The sequence below is a fragment of the Choloepus didactylus genome, chromosome 10 (genome assembly GCF_015220235.1).
Source record: "Choloepus didactylus isolate mChoDid1 chromosome 10, mChoDid1.pri, whole genome shotgun sequence".
In the NCBI taxonomy this organism is placed as follows: domain Eukaryota; kingdom Metazoa; phylum Chordata; class Mammalia; order Pilosa; family Megalonychidae; genus Choloepus; species Choloepus didactylus.
In genome coordinates, this window is record NC_051316.1 from 101,262,707 (window position 1) to 101,280,743 (window position 18,037).

Sequence of the window (18,037 nt, forward strand, 5' to 3'; positions counted from 1 at the left end):
TGGATTAGTTGAATAACAGAGACTAACAATTGCTGAGCACCTTGAGATGCTGTGCTGACTCCTTTTCAAGGAGTATCTCCTTTAATTTGCACAGTAATGGGTAACGTGCATGTAGCACCTACCTTGTATCATTTCCCAGCTTTTTGAATAATCACTCATTCAGTCCTCACATCATCTTAAGTGTAGGTGCTGCTATTATTCCCATTTTACAGATGTAGAAATGGAGGCACAGAGAAGTTCTTTGAGTTGCCCAGGGTTGCACAGCATTAGGGGCAGAGTGAGGACCCAACCCCAGGCAGCCTGGTCCCAGAGCCTGTGCTCATAACCACCATACCAAACAGCCCCTTCACTACGCTGAGATGTGGGGATTGTGATTACCTCATGGCACAAGGAGGAAAACAACCAAATTGCTCTGACACCTGCAAGCATTGTCAAATGTGTTTTGGGACTGCTTTAAACCGATTCAGGATTAAGCAAATAATGGCAACCTGCAACCTTCAAGTCTCTGCCCAAGAACAATTAATCCTCCCTCCTGCACAGAAGGTAAGCAGGGCACGGATTGCAAACTTCATTTTCCCCAAGAAGAAGTGGACCGGGGCCCAAAGCGCCCCACACCTTCGCTATAGCTGTTTCCACAACAGCTCTGAGGTCCTGTAATTCTCCAGCTTGGGGTATGGAAGATGGGTGAATACTGAGTGCCGATTGCTCATAGATCCATGGGCTTTTAGGGCTGGAAAAGGCCTTAGAGACTGATCATCTAGAGAGGAGATGAGTTAACCAGGGCCAGGCAGTGTGCCAAGCTCTTACCTGGACAGCCTCTGGCCAGATTTGATCAGCAGGTCTCTGTGGACTAAAGCTAATTCATTACAGTTCTAGGCCTTTGTTCTCTCAGTGAAAGAATCACCAGGAGCATGTGTTCCTTTGTCTTGAGGAGTAAGGATGAAAGTGGGTCAGGAGAGGAGGAAGGGCCTGTTTGCATGCTGTAGGAGTTGAATTTTCTGCCTCCCAGGTTTGCAGGCTCTTTTCCAAGCTGTGGTTATCCAGCCTGGGGTCTGAAATTCTACTGCGTGATGTGGGTAGCATCCTCTGGAGATGGCTCCGTTGGAAGAGCAGCCCTGGACTAAGTCAGCGAGGCTCTATTGCGAATGGTGGAGGAGGGCCCTCCATGAGAACCCACTGAGATAAAGAGGAGGCTGTCTTGTAAAATTGAAAGTAAGAGACACGTGACCTGTGATGTGTGCTTGCTTGTCAAGAGGACCAACTTACTTTTGTCTGGCTGCTTAGATTCCAAATTTTGTTTTCCTTCTCTTCTCTGTTGCCTGTAGGTCCTGATTCTTGGGTTTTTTTAATGTGACAGATCTCCCCTGGGCCCCTGTGGAGGTGCTTGCTGTGGGGGAGGGGAGCCCAGGAGAAGGAAAAGGCAGGGCTTGTCCATAGTCCATGGCCCTAACTGATGTCCGGGGAAGACAGTGGCTGATGGAGGACAGCTTTCAGCAGGAAGGTTTCTGTTACTTTTTGTTCTTCACGTACAAACAGAAAAGGCACATTTCATAAGTACATGGTGAGTTTTCAGAAGTGGAATCACCCATGTAACCACTACCCAGTCAAGAAACAGACCATCACCAGCCCCTAGGAGCTCCCGGCACCTTTCCCAGTCTCTGCTGTCCCTGACACAGATCAACTTTGCCTATTTGTAACCTTAAAGAAATGGAATCATCAGGATTTGTTCTGTTGTGCCAGCATCTTTCGCTCAACAACATGTGTGTGTGTGAGATTGGTCCTTGTTGAAGTGTGTAGTTCATTCATTCTCATTGCTGTGTGTGGTGACTGGACGACGAGTCAGCTGTTCTGTTGGTGGGCCTGGGGCTAGTTTCCAGTTTGGGGTGCACTGTGGACTTTCCAGACCCTGTCTCTTGGTGAATGTGCACACACTTTCTCCTGGGCAGAGACTAGGAGTGGGATGACAGGGTCGTAAGGCAGGAATGTGTTCAGGTTTGGTGGATACCAGCAGGAAGGATTTAAGCAAGTTGTTAGGAAGAACTTCCAGACCAAAAGGGGGTCACTAGCCCATGTCCCCCAGGAGGAAGCTGTGAAATTTCCTTCTAGAGGAAGGAGGAAGAGGCTGGAGCTGGCATGGCCCAAGGACCACGAGGCCTGTCTGTGAATCCTGCCTGTGGGGCTTTTGGGCACCTCACCTTAGTCCGGGGGCTTCCAGACTGTAGCAGGGGTGGGATGGGTGGGCTTTGTGCTTCATTTCCTTTCTTCAGCCAAAGGACTTCTTGTATTTTATATATTGCAGTTCTGAGAATGACTTCTTTTGTTTTCTAAAAAAGTTTTAGCTGTTCCATTGTTTGAAAATCCACTGCTGCTAGGTCCCTTCTAGCTGGAAAATTCTATTTTGGGAACAGGAGGTGGGTGTGGGTGGGAAGGGTTAAGCACTATTCAGCCAAGGGTTGGCCTTCAGTGGCCTTTTAAAGGTCTTGTAGCTTGGTTTGCCATGTGGGGAGATCTCAACAGTCTCTAAAAATGCAGTGTCCAAGGCAAAGCAAACAAACTTCTGAATCTTGAAGGACATAACAGAAACAGCTTGACTTTGAGGAAGATTTAGGTACAATTTTGGCAAGAGTCTTGAGGACTGTCTCCTTCACTCACCCTTTACTCTTTTTATTGAAAAAAGGAATTATAATTTTTTTATTTTCTCCTTTGGCTATTCCTGGTAGCCGTCACTTTGGGTTGTTTGCTGGCAAATGGTTCCCATTTTGGCCAAGGAGTGGGTGACGTGGGCGGTCTGTGTGTCACTCTCAAGGGTTTTGGCTGTCTCTCCTCCAACACTGGGCCTAGTTTGGTGTTGTTTGTCTTGTTAGTGGTTTTGCTTGGGGAGCGAGGCTGGGCGTTCATGGGCCGGGAGAGAAATATCTCCACCTTGGCATGTGGCGCTGAGTCAACCGGCCTGATAAACAGCCCATTTCCCGGGGCCTGTGAGGAACAAAGCCCCTGGCTGCCAAGGGATCTGTCTACCCTCCTTCTTCCTGAAACAGCTGTTTATTCTTTTGACAGGAGTTGGAACACACCACTTTCCCTCCCTGGCCCTGCCTCCTTCTGTGGAACGGAGCTTGACAGAACTTTGTTGTGCCTTTTCCACTGCGGGGAAAGAAGCAGATGATGAGGTATGTGCAATGTTGTAATGATTTAGTTGCATGCAGACTGCTGCCTGGACCCACCTGTGGGCGGAAGCTTGCTCTCTCCTTAACCTCTCGTTGGTCCCTTCAGTAGTTTTGGAAGAGGACAAAGTCCTTCTCTCCCTGGCAGCGGATCTGGAAGCAGACTGGTGGGATGCTCGCTCAGTGACTTCCACTGTCAGTTCTGCTTTATTTTGTTCCCCTTGGCAGAATCTCCCTGGGTTGTGGTGGCTGTGGGCTGGGGTTTTCTCTGCAGAAACCAAAGTGGCAATGGGATGGGGGGAGTCTCAGAGCCGTGGAGGGTTGTTTGGGGCAGGGCAGTACCCTTTCTTTAACTTACTTGTTTCTCTCAAAAAACCCTTTGCACAATGATTTGTAGGCCAGGCAGGAAGGAAAACTTGGTTGGATACAGGCTTTAGGTTTGCTGAAGGGGATTCAAGAAAACACACTACAAGATGTACCTCAAAGAACAGGTTATTCCATTTGTCCTGGCTGGATCAACAATCAGCCATATGTTTAGTCTTAAACTTGTCTCAGATTGTCTTCTGTCTGTGTTTACTGTGACTCTTATAACGAAAAACATAACTGAAAACAACCTTCCGTGGACTTTTTCTCACGTCCTTTGCCATGTTTTTTTCCAAGGAGGAGCATTTCCCTGGAGTGCCCACCAATTTAGAGAGGCTTTAATAAGGTATTCTCCCTCCTCACCTCCAGTCTCATCCCAGTGCCAAGTTGTGGAGCCCGGGAGTCAGTGATCTGCCTTCTTTTTTTTATTAGAGATGTTGTGGTTTTACTGAAAAATCATGCATAAAATACAGATCTCCCATATACCATCCTATTGACACCTTGCTTTAGTGTGGTACATTAGTTACAATTCATGAAAGAACATTTATATAATTATACCATTAAGTATAGTCCATCATTTACAATAGGGTTCACTTATTGTGTGTGTATGTTTGTTTGCTTTTAATTTTTACACTGCTAATATATACAACCTAAAATTGCCCCCTTTTAACCACATCTTTCAATATTTGCTCCATATATTTTTGGGCTCTGCTGTTAGGTACATACATATTTACAATTATGTCTTCTTGTTAAATTGACCCCTTTATCAGTATATAATGATCCTGTTTGTCCCTTATAACAGTTTTGGACTTAAAGTCTATTTTATCTGATATTTGTATAGCTGCCCCAGCTGGCTTTTGGTTCCTACTTACATGGTATATTTTTTTCCATCCTTTCACTTTCAGCCCACTATATATTTGAATTTAAGGTGACTCTCTTGTACACAGCATGTAGTTGGGTAATGCTTTTTTATCCATTGTTTCAGTCTCTGCTTTTTGCCTGGAGAATTTTATCCATTTACATTTGAAGTAACCACTGGTCATGCAGGACTTTCTTTTGCCATTTTTCTATTTTGTCTTTGTAGATTTTACTCCTTTTTGACCCTCAATTCTTTTGTTAATGCTTACTTCATTTATTTATTTATTTATTTATTTATTTATTTATTTATTTATTTAGTTTGTATCATTGTGAGTTCCTTCTTATTTCTTTCTGAATATGTTTTCCATAAATTTTCTTTGTGGCTACCATGGGGTTAAAATTTAACATCCTGAATCTATAACAATTATATTTGATATGCTACCAGCTTATGTTCAATAGCGTACACCTACGTTGTTCCTCTACTCCTGTGTCTCCCCACCTTTTTTGTGTGTACTTGTTACAAACTATATCTTTCTACATTGGATGTCTAAAACCACAGTTTATTATTACTTTTTATGCATTTGCATTTATCACCTATAAGAAATAAGGAGTTACATAACACATAACACAATACCATAGTACTACTATGAATACCCATATAGTTGTCTTTATCAGAGTTCTTAAGTTTTTTATGCTGCATTTAACTCTGTTTGGTGTCCTTCCCTTTCGTCTGAAGAATCCCTTTAGCACTGTTTGTAAGGCAGGTGTGATGACAATGAACTGACTTAGCTTTTGTTTATCTGGGAATGTCTTAATCTCTCCTTCATTTTTTTAAAATGTTTTTTATTGTGAAATATAACATATATGCATAAAAGTGATAACTTTCAAAGTATGATTTATCAGTTATAGAGCAAATTTCAATTCAAGTTATGGGTTACAGTTCTACCATTTCAGTTATTTCCTTGTAATACCCTAGAGACATATATATATATGTGTGTGTGTATATATATGTATATATATATGTGTGTGTATGTGTGTGTGTGTGTGTGTGTGTATTCATATAGAGATTCAGTATTTCCCCTTCATTTTTGAAAAGTTTTGCTGGATGTAAAATTTTTGGTTTTTTTTCAACACTGTAAATACTATGTGCCACTGCCTTTTTGCCTCCATGGTTTCTGATGAGAAACTGGCACGATCTTATTTGGATTGTCTTGTACATTACTTGTTTTTCTCTTGCAGCTTTCAGAACTCTCTCCTTGTCCTTGGCATTGGACAATTTGATTTCTATGTGTCTGGGCATGGTTCTCTTTGAATTTATTCTGTTTGGGCTTTGTTGGGCTGCTGCTTCTTTTTTTTAAATGTAATTTTATTGAAATATATTCACCTACCATACAGTCATCCAAAGTACAACAGTTATTCAGTTTCATCATATAGTTGTGCGCTCAATGCCACAATCAGTTTTGAACATTTTTATCACTCCAAAAAATGAAAATGAAAGTAAGAATAAAAATAAAAGTAAAACAGAACAGTCAATGCATCCTCTCTTCCCCATCTCATTTACTTTTTTTAAAAATTGAAATATATTCACATACCATACAATCATCCAAAGTGTAAAACAGTTGTTCACACTATCATAATATTGTTGGGCTTCTTGAATGGGAATACTTGTGTCTTTTATTAAATTGGGATGTTTTCTGCCATTATTTCTTTGAATATTTCTTTTTACCCTGTCTCTCTTTCTCCTTCTGGAACTCCATAATATGTATACTGGTATGTTTGATGGTGTCCCACAGATCTCTTAGGCTCAGTTTGCTATTTTTTATTCTTTTATCTTTCTGCTTCTTGGCCTGAATCATTTCAGTTGTCTTGTATTTGAGTTCACTGATTGTTTCTTCTTCTACCTCCAATCTGCTGTTGAAATTGTCTAGGATATCTTTATTTCAGTATTGTGTTTTCAACTCCATTTTTTCTCTGGAGAGATTCCCATAATGTTTATTCACTGTTTTCCTCATATCCTTTGGTTCTTCCTCTGTGTTTTCCTTTATCTCCTTGGGCATATTTGGGATCCTTTTTTTAAAAGTATCTGTCTGGTTAGTCCAAAGTCTGTTCCTTCTTTGTTGATGGTTTCTGGATTTTTATCTTGTTCCTTTGGATAGCCATCATTTCCTGTTTCTTTGTTTGTCTTTCAGCCTTTTGTTGCACACTGTACATTTTAATGTATTAAAGTGTTAGCTGTGGGATTTAGTCCCAGAGCTAACTGTTTCTTAAGTTTCTAACCAGCTAGTGATATGGCAGAGATTTTCTTAAATGCCAGGAGTTAATCAAAACAAACCCACCAAGGCAAAAAGCACCTTTCACTGTCTTTGCAAATTTCCTCTTCTTGGCTGACATTCTCCTTCAGAGCTTAGCCCTTTTATTGAGAAGATCAGCCTGAGACAAATGGGAAGTGCAGGGTCCTCTTTGTCTATCGGAGCCTGAGTGGAGCCGGAGTCACAGAGCCTGCTTCTTTTGCTAGCAGTCTTAGGGTTTCCCATTTACAGTTTTCAGGAGTTCGAGTGAATGTCCCTCTACTCACTTTGAAATAGACTTCTTACCCCTCCTGGGTTCGCTCTTGAGTGACTTCATGTGGTAGTCCTCTTTGCAAAGGCCACTTCAACTTGTTTCTGACAATTTCCCAGCTGCGTGCAAGCAGCTTCTCTGTTGACAGGATAAATTCTGGGAGGTCCAGCCCTAGACACATTCTCTGGCTGTCTCTCAGACTTCCACCTGTTAAACTGGCACTGCCATATATGCACCCTACTATGCACACAGGGACCACTATGATCACTTGGGAAGAGTCAGGGACCTATTATGGGAGTGCAAGCTGGCTGTACCCTACATTCTGGAGGGTGTGGAGAAGGGGCCAGCAAGGACCCCAGAACTTCTGTAGCTTAATTCAGCACTGCTCAGTAATGCAGCCCTTTAACTGTTTTTTTGTAGCTTCAAGGAACATTACTGTCTTTAAGTTTCCTCTGTAGCCTTTGCCTGAGTGGGGTTGGAACAATGGTCACACTCAGAGCTGGCCCCCAGCTATTTGAAATAGCTGATCTAAGGTAGAGAACTAGGATCAGACAACACCTCCTGGAGTTTGGAGGACTAGGTCTTGATGTCCTACCCTGGTACCAGCAAGCTATACTAGGAGCCCAGGCTCCAATCCCCAGTGCTGTCTGCTATGAGGCTGGGGGAAGGGGGAGGGTAGGTGCTGCTGGGAGGGTGAAACTCACCAGTATTTACTAGAAGTAACCAGCTTCTTCCTCCTGCTCCTCCCTGGAGGCTGCACAGGTTGTTCCCCTGGCCTCTGAAGTTATAAAGTAGTTGATTCAGATAGTTCCTGCCAGTTCAGTAGTTGTTTTGGTGGAGATACTGATTCCTGGAACCTCCTGCTCCACCATCTTCCCAGAATCCTCCTCCAGAGGATCTCTACTGCCACCTCTGGGTGAGCCGAGTGATTGCAGGCAAACTACTTCCTTTCGCGACAGGTCAGTTGCCTCTGCTAAAAAACTGAGATAATGCTGCCACACCAATCACTGGATAAAGGATAAAAGAGATTGTGCAAGTGAGTATACCCCACGCCATGCTGAGAGTGCTGGAGGCGCCTAGGGAATGGGGAAGAGTCAAGCCAGAGTTAACTGGTGCTTCCGAGGGAAAGTCAGCCCTTCAATGACTTTAGCCAGTGGCTGGTTAGGTTTGGATCAGTCGCTATGTGGTAATCTCAGGAGGTACAGTTTTGTGCCAGGGAGATGTCAGTGATTAGTCCATGGGTAAACCTTCGTGTTTTCAGAACAACATAGTGGTTAGAAGAGTAGGTTTTGGCGGCAGACTCCCTGGATCTGAATCCCAGATGCACTACTTTGTGCTGTGTGACTTTGGGCAAGTCACTTAACCTTTCTGAGTTTCCATTTTTACCCCTGTAAAATGGGGATAATAATCGAGTGGACCGGATAGGGCTGTTGTGAGGCTTAACTGAGGGACTGCTGGTAAAGCGTTTAGCCAGGACCTGGCCTGGTGCCATTGGGGAGGATTGAGATGTTGCAAGGCCTGAAGTGCATTCAATTTTCAGGGCCTTCTTTAAGAACAAGAATGCAAAGTTGCAAATGCCTGAAAGTGAATATTTCAAATATGAAACACAGTAATCACAAGAAATAACAAAAACTGGCAAATACTCCAAATATGGCAAAATCCAGAAAATGATGTAATAAGATAATTTCAAAATGATTAGTATTAATTAGCTGCCTAATACATCTGTTGTATGTTTTGGCTGCATAGTCTTTGCCTCATTAGCTGATAATTTTGTAGTATTGTTTAATACAAGAGAAAGATAGACAAAAAGTTATCATTTAATACAAGAGAAAGATACACAAAATTGGCCTCTAGCATAGTCAATCAATGGCTGCTCCCTATTACTGAGAGTTTAGAAGAGTTTCCTTCTGTTTCACTACTTGTTTATTGGTGAGTCACAGCTGTAAATCTTTTGGCAGGTTCTTTTTTATTTTTTTTTCCATGCAATTTATTGAGAAAGATTCACATACCACACAGTCATCCGACGTGTATAATCAGTTGTTCATAGTATCATCATATAGTTGTGCATTCATCACCACAATTTTTGAACGTTTTCATTACTCCAAAAAATAAAAATCAGAATAAAAATAAAAGTAAAAAGAACACCCAAAACATCTCATACCCTCTCTCTCCCCCTATTATTCATTTACTTTTTGACCTCATTTTTCTACTCCTCTGTCCATACACTGGATAAAGGGAGTGTGAGTGACAAGGTTTTCACAATCATGTGGTGACACCGTGTAAGCTACATAGTTATATGATCGTCTTCAAGAGTTAAGGATACTGGGTTGCACTTCAACAGTTTTAGGTATTTCCTTCCAGCTATTCTTATAAACTAAAAACTGAAGAGGGATATCTATATAATGCATAAGAATAACCTCCAGAATGACCTCTCAACTCCATTTGAAATCTCTCAGCTACTGAAACTTTATTTTGTTTCATTTCTCTTCCCCTTTTTGGTCAAGAAGTCTTTCTTAATCCCATGATGCCAGGTCCAGACTCATTCCTGGGAGTCATATCCCACATTGTCTGGGAGGTTTATGTCCCTGGGAGTCGTGTCCCCCATAGGGGGGAGGGCAATGAGTTTACCTGCAGAATTGGCTTAGAGAGCAACAGAAGAGGTTCTCTGGGGGTGACTCTTAGGCACAATTATAAGTAGGCTTAACCTCTCCTTTGTGGTAACAAGGCAAGCATTCTTTTTATGGCGTTTACCATGGTATCCCAGTCCCTGCCTGGCACAGATGCCCAGTCCATGGTAGGCATCGACAAGTATTCATGGAATGGTAAAAATAATAGGAACTTACGAGTTATTTATAAGTTAGAAGTCTGATTTATTTGCTTAACTCAGGAAGGCAGGATGATATGTAAAGAACACTGGACTGCGAGACCCTCTGTCCAATTCCCAATTTCTACACTAACTCTCTCTATGAGCTTGAGCAAAATCTCCTCTTTTCTCTGCACCACCATCCCTTCATCTTTAAAATGAACAGGTTGGGTTTGGTAGTTTTCCTTTCTAAAAAAAAAGTACAATCCATAAGAAATTCATTTTCATTTTACATTATGACCCAGAATACATTTATTATTTATATACTGTATATAAAACTGCAACATCAGTTTCATGAAACAGTAATTACTCTTACTATATGTGTTGCACCCCGGTACTTTTCGTTGTTTAATTCTTCTAATCTATTCTATTAGATTTTGAAATATGCTCTTTGAAATTAATGAAATCATTTTTATCACCCACCAATGGGTTAAAAATTACAATTGGAAAAATAATTGTTGGAGGGTGTTCTCTCCAGGTCTGGAATTCTAGTCTGCCTGCATATTCCTGATTAAGCAGTTCTCCCAAACTAATGTCCTCTCCTTCCTTCTTATCTATTTGATCTTTTTAAAATGCAATTTTATTGAGATTTAATCACATAACATATAGTGATTCAAAGTGTACAATTAGTTGTTCAGAGTATTGTCATACAGTTGTGCTTTTATCACCCCAGTGACTCTTTGAACATTTTCATTACTCCAAAAAATAAAATTAGAATTAAAATGAAAAAGAATATCCAAAACATCCCATTCCCCTCCTCCCCCCATTGTTCCTTTACTTTGTTTTTAAAATACACTTTTATGGAGATATATTCACACACCCTACAGTCATCCACAGTGCCCCATCAGTTGTTCACAGCACCATCATATATTTGTGCATTTATCACCGGAATCAATTTTTTGAACTTTTTCCTTACTCCAAAATAAAAATAAAAGCAAAACAGAACACCTAAATCTTTCCATCCCCTCCATTCCACCCTATTCTTCATCGAGTTTTTATCTGCATTTTTCTACTTATCTGTCCATATGTTGGATAAAGGGAGTGCAAGCCACAAGGTTTTCACAATCACACAGTCACCCTGTGCAAGCTACATAGTTATACAATCATCTTTAAGAATCAAGGTCACTGGGTTGCAGTTTGACAGCTTCAGGTATTTCCCTCTAGCCATTCCAACACTCTAAAAACTAAAAAGTGGTATCTATATAGCACATAAGAGTACCCTCCAGAGTGACCTCTCTATTCCATTTGAAGTCTCTTAGCTACTGGAACCTTATTTTGTTTCATCTATCTTCCCTCTTTTGGTCAAGAAGATCCTCTCAGTCCCACAGTTCTGGGTCTAGGCTCATCTCCAGGAGTCGTTTCCTGCATTGCCAGTGGGATTCACACCCCTGGGTGTCATGTCCCGTGTAGGGGGGAAGACAGTGAGTTCACTTGCTGAGTGGGCTTAGACAGAGAGGGGGCCACATCTGAGCAACAAAGAGGCTCTCTGGTGGGGGTGGGGGGGCACTCCTAGCTTTGGCAGTTTCTTGCTCAGTTGTGGCTTCTTGCCAGGGTGTGGGCAGGGTGCAGCCCTTCGGAGAATTCAGCCCTGGGAATGCTGGGGCGGCTGGGTCTGGGTCTGTCCCCAGGGTCCTGGGTAAGGGGCACAGGTGGCTGTGAGCCTGGATTACAGTGACCCCTGAGTGGAAAACAGCCATGTCCAGTTCACCTCCTTCTCTTTCAGGTCTAAGGTGGAGGTGTCTAGGTGCTCAACAAGGTCAACATGGGCAGATTGTTGAGGAGGGTGGTGGTCCAGGTGGGTGTGCAGGTAATGTTCAGCCCCTCAGGCCTCATCTGTAGCCCCCGGAGCTGGAAGGTGATCCTCCAGGCTGAGGCAGTCTTCCTGGCCTCTGGGATGAATTTGGGGCTTGCCCACACCCACCCCATTGGGAGGTCAGGCCCGGCCTTGCAAAGGGCCTGTGCAAGTGAGGAGCCCTGGAACCTAAGGTCCATTAGCCCTGTGTTCAGTGTACCTTGGTTAATAATCTTATTATTTGATCATTACTTCAAGGAATTCACGAGGGCAGAAAGATGAGCTCCATATGGCTAAATGAGTTGCCCTCTTGTGAAATCGAAATTTCTAAGCCTGTGGTTTATTTTTCATCTGTGTCCTGAGTCAATCAGGTAACCCTGAGTCAGTCAGTGAAAGCTAAGTCCAAAAGCCTCATTTCACAGGTGAGGAGACTCACGGGACCGGGAAAAATCCAATGTACAAAACTGTGTGTTGGCACTGGGACCGACCCACGGGCTCTCTTCACCCCTTCCCTGTCCAACGTGTGCACAGGGCAATGGAGGCAAGAGTGACGGCCAGGCTGGTCCTGAGTGCCCTGAATTGATATGGGGCTGAGGGGGGTGCAGGGATTCTGGCCCCGGCCTCTTACTCTTCTGTGTGGGTGCTGCCTTGGTTAAGCCAAATTTCTCTCTCACGTGGACCTAGAGCTCCGCTTTCAGAGACAAAAGTCTGAGCCACTCATTTCTAAACCTCTCCCATTAAAAAGTATCATCATTAGTTATAGCTGCTGAGTATTATGTGGTCTTGGTTTGTCCTTTCATGAACCCTAGGAGGAGGGTGATTGAATCTCCATTTTATATATGTTCACTTGCACAAGGTGCACATCTAAGATCCACATCCAGTTCTTCTGGTTTTAGAGGCTTACACTGGCCCAGTTTTCCCCTGGAATGCTGGATCTGAATGCTCTTGTTTACAATTGAGAATGTGGAGGACTAAAGACTAGAGTCCTGCCCAAGCACATCAACACCAGCTAGAGCCTTCACCTGTCCCCTCCCCTTGCCGCTCACCACTGCCTGGCGTTGTAGTCTATGTTCTTTTGAGTATCTTGACTCCCCTTTGGAGTTAGAGCTCTATGTTGTTGACCTCATTCACTGAAGTACCACTGGCGCCGTAAACTGTGTCTGGCACAACGTAGTCCGGCTTAGTGTTTGTTGCATGAACTTGTGACAAAGCAGAACAGGCACTCCGCAGAACTCTTCTCCCTCAGTTGTCACTCCACAAACACCTACTGTGTGCCAGGGCCTGTGCCAGCGTGGACATCTTGCAATAGTCCAAAAGTGATTAAGTCTTGAGCAAAGCAGGGGCAGTTCCCGGGGGGGGTGGGGAGGGGCAACCAGGATCTGGTAGGGGAATCGCAGACAGAGAGAATTCTCAAGCCTCGGAGAAGGTGGAAGGCTGTGGTGGTGGTAGTGGTGGAGTGGGGTGGGAGGGTTGGTTTCCTCTGCCACTGCTTTCACCCTGCCTGATGGCTGCTCTTGTGGAGATAATGGCTTTTCCAGGTCCTCTGAGTAGACTGTTGTTCAGTCGAGACATTCACCTTTCCCCCTGAAATGAGATGGAGAAAACAGTGTCCACTGGAATTCCTTTCAGAGAGGAATTCTATTTGGAAGGAATACCTTGCTTTAGCCCAGTGGAGGTGGGACCATGAGATTCTCTGAGGGTGTGTGTGTGTGTGTTTGTGTGTGTGTGTGTGTATGAGAGAGAGAGAGAGAGAGGTGCTGGGGGTGAGTAGTGAAGAGTTATTTTATGGGTCACATGGAAAAATCTTTCTGAGACTCCAGGGACATAGAGGAAAAGGAGGAGGGGAGGGTGGGGGGAGGAAGCTGGGGAAATGAATTATGGGCTTTGCAACATGACCCTGCCTTGTGAAAGGCTCCCTGCATTTTTAGCAAAATCTACCCAGATTCCAGGAGGCGTGGTGTGAGGGGTTATTTGGGAACCGGTGCCGGGGCTGTGGTGTGGGTGACTGGGAGCGGCCTCGGAGTGGCGCAGGCAGGGTGGTAGGAGAGACTGAGAGAAGTCACAGGCGCCTTAGTCAGGGGCCGTCAGAGATGGTGGCGAGGGCTGTGGACCATCACCTGCTGTGGAACTGCAGCTGGCTGAGTCCTGGCTTTGGAGTTACCCTCTCCAGTTTGAGACAGGGTTAATAGAGCTCCTGATTCTGTGCTCTACCCCTTAAAAGGGGGAATTTAGAAGCAAACTCAAATTTCTTATCTGGCTGGATAAGATAGTCTGAGAGACAAACACCAAAGATAAGGATTTTTGGACCATGTCAGATGACATTTTTACACAGGGAGGAAAAAAAAATGTTTTTAAAGACCATTGCCCACATTGCCAATCCTTCTTTCCCTGGAGACTTGGATTCCAGATTCCAGGAAGCAAGCCCATGCTCATTTCCAGTTCTCTGCTAAAAGAGGCAAAAATGGCTTGTTTGGGCAGCTTCCAGTTATAAGCCTCAAACAAGAGTGACAATTGGCTGTAGCCAAAAGTAGGCAGATTCAAGTGACCTGAGAATTTCAGAAAGAAATGGGCTTCAAGAGTAGCCCCTGATGCTAATTTCTGAAAACAAAACAAAACAAAACAAAACAAAAAAACCTGAACACCTGCCTATTTGGGATGGGGATTAGAAAGTGAATCTGATTTTGGCTGTCCCTTAGGTAAGCATCAGTGTTCTCTACCGGGAGAATTTGCATGGTTCTCTGTTTAATATTTCTTACATGGGGGACAGTTTGCATTTGCTCCTCAGCACTTGGGCTTGACAATGCTTTGTACACACAGTCGCCCGAGTGCTCCTGCCTCATCCCCAGTTTGCAGGGTATTGTAGCAGCTCCTGGGATTGATCAAAGAAAGTCAAAGTTGTATCCCAATTCTGGAGCTCCCAATCAGCCTGGGTCACAGGAGAGAAAAGGGTAAATCTTTAGAGTTCCTCATTTGCAACTATGTGCACTTCAATGTATAACATGTTCTTATTCCCAAACCCTCTTTCCTTTCCTCCAAATGTGCTTTGAACCTTGCAAAGTATCAGGCACTGGGCTCTTTGGATCTTCCCAACCGCTCATTGTATGGAGGTCAGTAATCAGAACTAGCCTTTTTTTTTTTTTTTTTTTTTTGAGTATTTATACTGTGCCAGGCACAGTGCTGAGCATTTTATGGACATTATCTCTTGTAATCATCACTATTTTTTATCCTCATTATTCCCTGATGTCCAAATCACTAGCCGTATCCTATCAGTTCCCTCTTCAAGTATATTTTGAATCACCCTACTTCTCTCCATCTCCTCTGTTGACTTTTAGCACAGGCCACCTCTTTTCAGCCTATGAATATAGTTTGCTGACTCACCTCCCCTTCTGCTCTTGTCCTCTTATCCATTCTCCATGCCCAGTACCCAGACAGGTCTGAGTGAAGTTGGAGCAGGTCATTCCCCAGCTGCAATGCTTTGGTGGGGGAGGTTTTCTTCCTCCTTTGCACACCCCTTCAAGGCTTTCTGACCCGGCCCCTGCATACCCTGTCTATCTTGGTGTCTACCACCATCTTCTCCTTATTCATGAGTTTCTGGCCATTCTGAGTTTAGAGAAGTTCTGTATCTTGTTGTCCAGCTTTGCTTTGTGTTGCTTTTCAAACACAAGAAGCATTTTCTTTTGCAGCCTGTTATAGATGCTGTTCCTGAATATTCTCACCCTGTCTCATGGCCCTTTCCATCTTGTTTTCATCCCTTAGGACTCAGCCATCTCCCAGAGAGGCCATCCTTGACCACCCGCATTCAAGTGCCTCCCTCCCTGTTATCCGCGACACAGCACAGCTTTCCCCCTTTAATCACAACTTAATGAGGCCAACAAATATTTATGGAACTGCTGTGCACCAGTTGGTTCTTTGCATGTGGGAAAGCTGGCTGGGGCTGGAAAGTGGGTGAGATCAAGTTGGTTGAATGGTCTTTTTTCCCCATCGTGAGCGGGGGAAGTGGTCAAGTCCTAATGAGGGCAGCAGCGCTGTGGAATGGAGTGGTTCCTTGCAGTCACATGCAGAAAGCCTTGGTGATCTGGACCAGGAGGCCACGAGTCCATGGGAACCATTTACAGCCACTCCCTCGCTCTCCCATGGCCATGGCTGACTTCGTATTTAATCAGGATGCTTTTGACGAATGGCCCTGACATTCCTATCAAAGGCAGTCTTGTCAATTAGTTGGATTGGCCGTATTTGCCAGTACAGACTTGCACAATTTAAGGAAGAACACACTTTAGTGTGGTTAAATATTCATAAATTATCCTTTTAGAGAGGATACGAGTAGAAGCATTTTTTAAAAAAACATATCTCACTCTGATTGAATTTATTTAATCTCTTTTTCCCCTTCTTCTTTCTTCCCAGAAGAAATAATGAATGTCAAAGGAAAAGTAATTCTGTCAATGCTGATTGTCTCAACTGTAGTTGTGGTGTTTTGGGAATATATCAACAGGTAATTATGAATATGATGAAATGATGTTGATAAAAATACTGTTTTGACTCTAATCTAATATGAAGTAACTCTGCTGAGTTAAAATTAGGATTAATTGAAACTATGAATAAGGGATTCCACCTTTCTTGTATTCCTGAGCCCCCAGACTGTCTTTAAAATCATTATATCTCTAAGTAACTTCTGGCTAATTAATTGCTATCTTCCCTCTTCCCATGTTCCTAATATCTTAATTTTTGTACCTTTTCCATTTTGAGTAGGGGTTCAGAGACAGTGAGGTCAAATTAAGCCCAAAATGTAATTTTAAACTATTTGCGTGGTTCAACATGGGAATTACCTTAAGGAAATTCAGACAGGAATTCCATGGGAACTCCACCCTGAATTTTGCAATCCTAAAATATTTGTAGAGTTTAAAGGAGCAACTTAAGTTGTTTTGCTGCAACATAACACTGAGTTGTTGGTAATTCAGTTGTGCCTTGCTAAAATTCTTGGGGTGCTTTATTATTATTATTTTTAACTCTGGAAAGCAAAACGAGTTAAACGTTTCTGACCCTTCAGATTCTCCAGTGGATTCACCTGTGCTTTCGGAAACTTAAAATGCCTTGAGATTCCAGTTTAGAGAGTTTTCTGAAATCTCGGCACACAGATCCAGAACTGTATGCCTTTGACTTTAGGAGGCATGGGTAAAGCTTAGCCTCCACGTTCAAAAAGTCCACTGTACAGTCATAGCAGGGAAAGTGATCTCGGCACCATTAATATTTATGCGGTGAGGTATTTTAGTGACTTGAACATGGGAGCTCGAGGATGGGGGGCGCTGCACAGATCTCATTGCTTCTGGTGTGCTGTTTGGTTTCATTATGAACAGCTCCTTTTAAGAAGAAACATGACAGGCTAGAGTATGATTAAGTCAGTGAGAGAAGGGTCTAGAAATCAGGTCTTTCAAATCAAGGAAACTAGGAATACTTAGTCTGAAGGAGAGATGACTCAAGAGTTTGGAGGTGGTGGTGCCAGGAGATGGGATTCCCAGGCTGAGGAAATATCCTCACTGGAGGCTAAGAGCAGGGACTCCAGAGCCAGGCTGCCTGTGCCTCCACCTACTCCTCTGTGACCTTACGCAAGTTACTCAGCCACTCTGTTCCTCAGTTTCCCGAGGATAATAATAGTACCTGCTCCATAGGTTGGTTAAAGGATTAAGTAAGATATTGTGTATAAAGCACTTAGGACAATGTCTAGGACTCGGTAAATTCCAGCTTCTGTCCTCACCACCGCCACCATCTGCGGCTGCTGCTGCAAAGGGCAAAGCAGTACAGTGGATTTTGGCAAATAGAAGGAAAAGCTCTAGGAGTTGGAAGAGTCTATCAGGAGAACAAGTCCCTTTGAGGTCCTGCCCTGAGTCAGATCAGAACACTTGGGTGGGTAACCTTCAAGCTCTGACCGAAACTTGATTGATTGGCTACAACTCCAGGGCTGTACTTCCATATTTTGGGTGGTGCACAGACTTAAAATATGGGAGCCAGAGGTCTACATGTACATGTTGGCACTGGCCTTCCCTGAAGAGGGTTATTTCTCAGGGCAGGGTATGTTCCCTCTGCACGGTTGGTGGCCGCAGCAGGTGCTGGCCATTCTTCAGGGCCATTGTCAGGCAGGAGGACTATGGTTGCCTCATTCTCCGATGTGCAGAATCCATTCAGTTGTCTGCAGGAGGCTTAAAAGGCCTCGGTTTCTTTGCCACTTCACAAAAAAGCCATGGGATGTCTTGAGGTGAGCAGAGGACACTAACCTGGGACAGGTGGGCAGCACTGGGTTAAAAAGGTTTTTTAAATAGCTAAATAGAACTCAACAACCGATAAGTAAACAAAACAGTTGTCACTGGAGCATCCTGAAAGAATGCCATTTAGGACAGCATTTAGTTTGAGGCAGGATGAGAAAAATCATGGAATGTTGGAGCTGGGAGA

General features: G+C 43.6%; 1 protein-coding gene across 3 annotated transcripts in view; it reads left to right on the plus strand.

Moving 5' to 3' along the window:
- The window catches only part of GGTA1 (glycoprotein alpha-galactosyltransferase 1 (inactive)), a 66,914-nt gene that overhangs the window by 32,861 nt on the left and 16,016 nt on the right, over positions 1 to 18,037 (plus strand). For 2 of the 3 annotated variants that reach the window (XM_037796900.1, XM_037796901.1), the window contains exons 2-3: positions 3,058 to 3,167; positions 15,998 to 16,085. In XM_037796900.1, coding sequence (XP_037652828.1) covers positions 16,006 to 16,085 — 80 coding nt within the window. In that variant the 5' untranslated portion in view covers positions 3,058 to 3,167; positions 15,998 to 16,005. The remainder of the gene's footprint in view (positions 1 to 3,057; positions 3,168 to 15,997; positions 16,086 to 18,037) is intronic. The other variant, XM_037796902.1, reaches the window with a different exon arrangement.